This window comes from Macadamia integrifolia, chromosome 2 (assembly GCF_013358625.1).
Source record: "Macadamia integrifolia cultivar HAES 741 chromosome 2, SCU_Mint_v3, whole genome shotgun sequence".
Classification (NCBI taxonomy): domain Eukaryota; kingdom Viridiplantae; phylum Streptophyta; class Magnoliopsida; order Proteales; family Proteaceae; genus Macadamia; species Macadamia integrifolia.
In genome coordinates, this window is record NC_056558.1 from 18523538 (window position 1) to 18526736 (window position 3199).

At 37.9% G+C, this 3199-nt stretch overlaps 1 protein-coding gene across 1 annotated transcript; it reads right to left on the reverse strand.

Annotated features, from left to right (window-relative positions):
- Positions 1 to 547: 547 nt before the first annotated feature.
- LOC122059060 (mitochondrial outer membrane protein porin 6-like) lies at positions 548 to 3193 on the reverse strand (the record flags this gene model as incomplete). Its single annotated transcript, XM_042621764.1, is given in 3 exon segments — positions 548 to 1133; positions 2968 to 3004; positions 3007 to 3193. Coding segments are annotated over 3 exon segments (531 nt in total), but the record flags the coding sequence as incomplete, so codon positions are not given.
- Positions 3194 to 3199: the final 6 nt, after the last annotated feature.

Here is a 3199-nt window from a genome sequence, read left to right on the forward strand (position 1 = left end):
CCCAAAAAAAATCATCAAAAAAGATTTCCAAAAATATAAAATAGATTACTTTAATTTCAAAAGAATTATAAAATCTCAATGCAAGCAAAGGGAAATGGACATTTTCCATACAAAGATGTCCAACAAAATGGTTTCTAACATCAATAGTGTCATGGTTTTCTGGTTTTGTGCACAAACTGTTATGACACATGCAGGGATCACTCAATCACTTTGACTGTATGATAGATGAGGATTATCCGATAGGCTACAAATAAAATCTCATGGCCCCATCTAAATCATACAGCCCAAAATACATTACACTCTCTCCCTATGTCTCTTGTGGTCACTTCTGCAATCAGAATTAACTTTTCAAACAATTTTTTAATATATTATTTTGAGACCAAGAAGAATCAAATTAGCCTGAAAATCATCCCATGACTAGAAAATTATGAGGGCAACATGTGCACTAAAAGCACTAATCAAGCTATGGGCAGAAATAATTGTTGGGTGCAAAAGCAAGTAAGGACAATGAGTGAAGAAAATGATCCATCAATCTAATATTGCACCATTGATCAACAACCAATAATAGTTTCATTTTCTTTTGATAGATGATAATAGTTTCAAATTGAGGTTACAGAAATTATTTGTTTTTGTATGATTATATGAACTTCCTCCAAAACTAGATTCAGCTTCACAGCTTCACTAGTTCCAAAGAACAAACTTAACCCAATAAATCCTTGAATTCTGAAAATAATTTGGGCGAAACATAATCCCACTATGTTTAAAAAAATTATCACGTTCAAAATATGAAAAATCAATCATTTGTATGGAAGAGGTGACAGCAATCTCACGGCTTCAGGGCCAAGGCAAGACCGAACTTAGGGGGTGCATCAACAACCTTTGGATCATACTCAGCTGAAAAAGTTACCAGTGACTTGGGTCTCCATTCTCGCTGGCAAAGCATTGCGACCTTTCCTCGGTGACAGAACCTTGTTTTTATGATGGTGTAAGGATCAAAGGAATGAGAGCTTCCAACGGTAAAACTATTTTCATAGGTTGAAAACCTATGAGTCATTTCAGCAGCAATTGAAGTTCCATTCACTGGATTCACCAAGTGGATATAAGAAGCCTTCAACGTATCCCCTTTGTCACCCCTACATGCACAGGATGCAGTTTCAAAGAATGTAAGTTTCAACTTTAAAACATCAAAAGATGGAACCAATGAGCCAGCCAGTCATTCAGATGTTTCCCCCAGGCTGCAAATTTTCATGTGGAGTGATAATACGAGTTGGTTATATGGGAACATGGAGCGATACAATCAGAGTTGGGCATATGGGGGGTGGAGAGAGAGAGAGAGAGAGAGAGAGAGAGAGAGAGTGTGCGTGTGTGTTGTGTGCTGACTGTTGTCCATCTTGGCTTTCCTCTCCAAGGTACCTCATTCTCCATCATTCCTCAATTTTTAATTTTGTGTACTCCATTAATATCTTTTATTGGTTAGTAATTCTAAGTGCCAAATCAGTCTGAAAGAAACCATGCCAATAATTAAAATTTTTGTGTATTCTGTTTTTTATTCCTGCATTAATTTCAAGGTGATTAGGATTGGTCCCAATTACTTGGCTCTGCAATCAAAGTTTCTCCACAAAAATTAGAGCTCCTCAATATTATACAAGATCTTTAGATTTAGATTAGAAACTATTGCTTTATAATTTGCAGAAGGAATATCTTTATGGGAAGGCAGAGCCAAAACTAAAGAGTCCTGGAAGCCATTCTAGGTGGCAATTCTTGTTGAAATTTGTGGAGATGTTATCGACATCCTCTACTCATTTTGATTTCAGCCCAATATGATTAATGATCATGCAAGAATTAGGAAAATGACGAGGGGATAGGGCTGAGTTTAAAAAAGTAAAATTGTAAGGATAGGAAAGTAAAAAAATTCAGCCCAATATAACCCATTTAGTTGGGGTAAGGCTGAGTTGTTGTTGTTGTTAGGATTAGAAAAATGTCAAGGGGATCCCAAGGTCAACCATCTGGAGGACCCCAATATTGGATCGGAACTCATGGAATAAGAAGTCCTTTAAAAAGATGCAATGAAATAGGGGAAACCATGTGGCCAAATCTAGTTTGGGCCACTGGATAGCTGACTATATGGTCCTCAGGTCCTCCGATCATCACTCTTATAATTGGTACTGTTGATAAAATAGGAGAATATAATACAGAGTGCAGCCCATTTGGTTCAGATGGACCACCAAGACTGTTGCCAATCCAAGGGTTTCACCATCTATAACAAAATTCAGAACTTCTAACTCATTCCTCAATTTGGCAGAAAGGGCAGAGAGTGCCAAAACCATTCAGACACTGTTGGTGCTGGTCCCATTTCCCTAATTTTTGTATTTTCTAAGCAAATAGGAGTCCAATGGTTCACTGCACGCCATTGCCTGGGTAGAAAAGGAGACAATGGTGGTATTTTCAAAGAACATCAAAAAGCCCTCCAATCGACAAAACTTGGGACAAGATTCCACATTTCCTCATGAACTCTATGGTCTGTTTAGTCGAGGATTTAAAATTTTAGAAATTGTCCTAGTATTGTTTTCAGAACAGTAGATAGAAAGCTTCCAGTAAAGTTTCAATCATCAACTAACAACAGACCCTTAGTCCCTTACTACATCAAGCACAAGGATCAAGTTCCCCAGTCATTATGTTCCCTCCATCCCACCCCCTCCACCCTGGAACAACCAACAAAAAAGGATTATATATTTTCACTTTCAAACCAAAGGGGGAAATAAAAAATAAATAAAATAAATAAAATTGGAAATTCACAATGCATAGCCTCACCAACTAGTACCTCTGAACAGTATAAAAACCCTAAAAATATATTGGCAGTTCAAATGTTCATAGCATAATAACTTTGCAAGCAATACAATTGAACATTTATGTTAGGAACCAATGAACTGAGAAGTAAAAAATTAACTAGACCTGGCTTCCACTTACAGTATGAGTGCAGCAGAGAAATCAGGCTTTTCAAGCCAATTCCAGCATTACATTTGATCAAGGATGCAGAAGCAGTATCAAAGCCCACTTCACCTCCAAAACTGAGCTCCTTGGTCCCAATGGTGGTTGCAAGCTCCAAAAAGGGGGTTGGAGTCAAGCCAATGCTGGAATTGATAGCAGCATGGGGATGAAGGTACTGCACATCCAACTGAAGTACCAAGCGCACACCCCC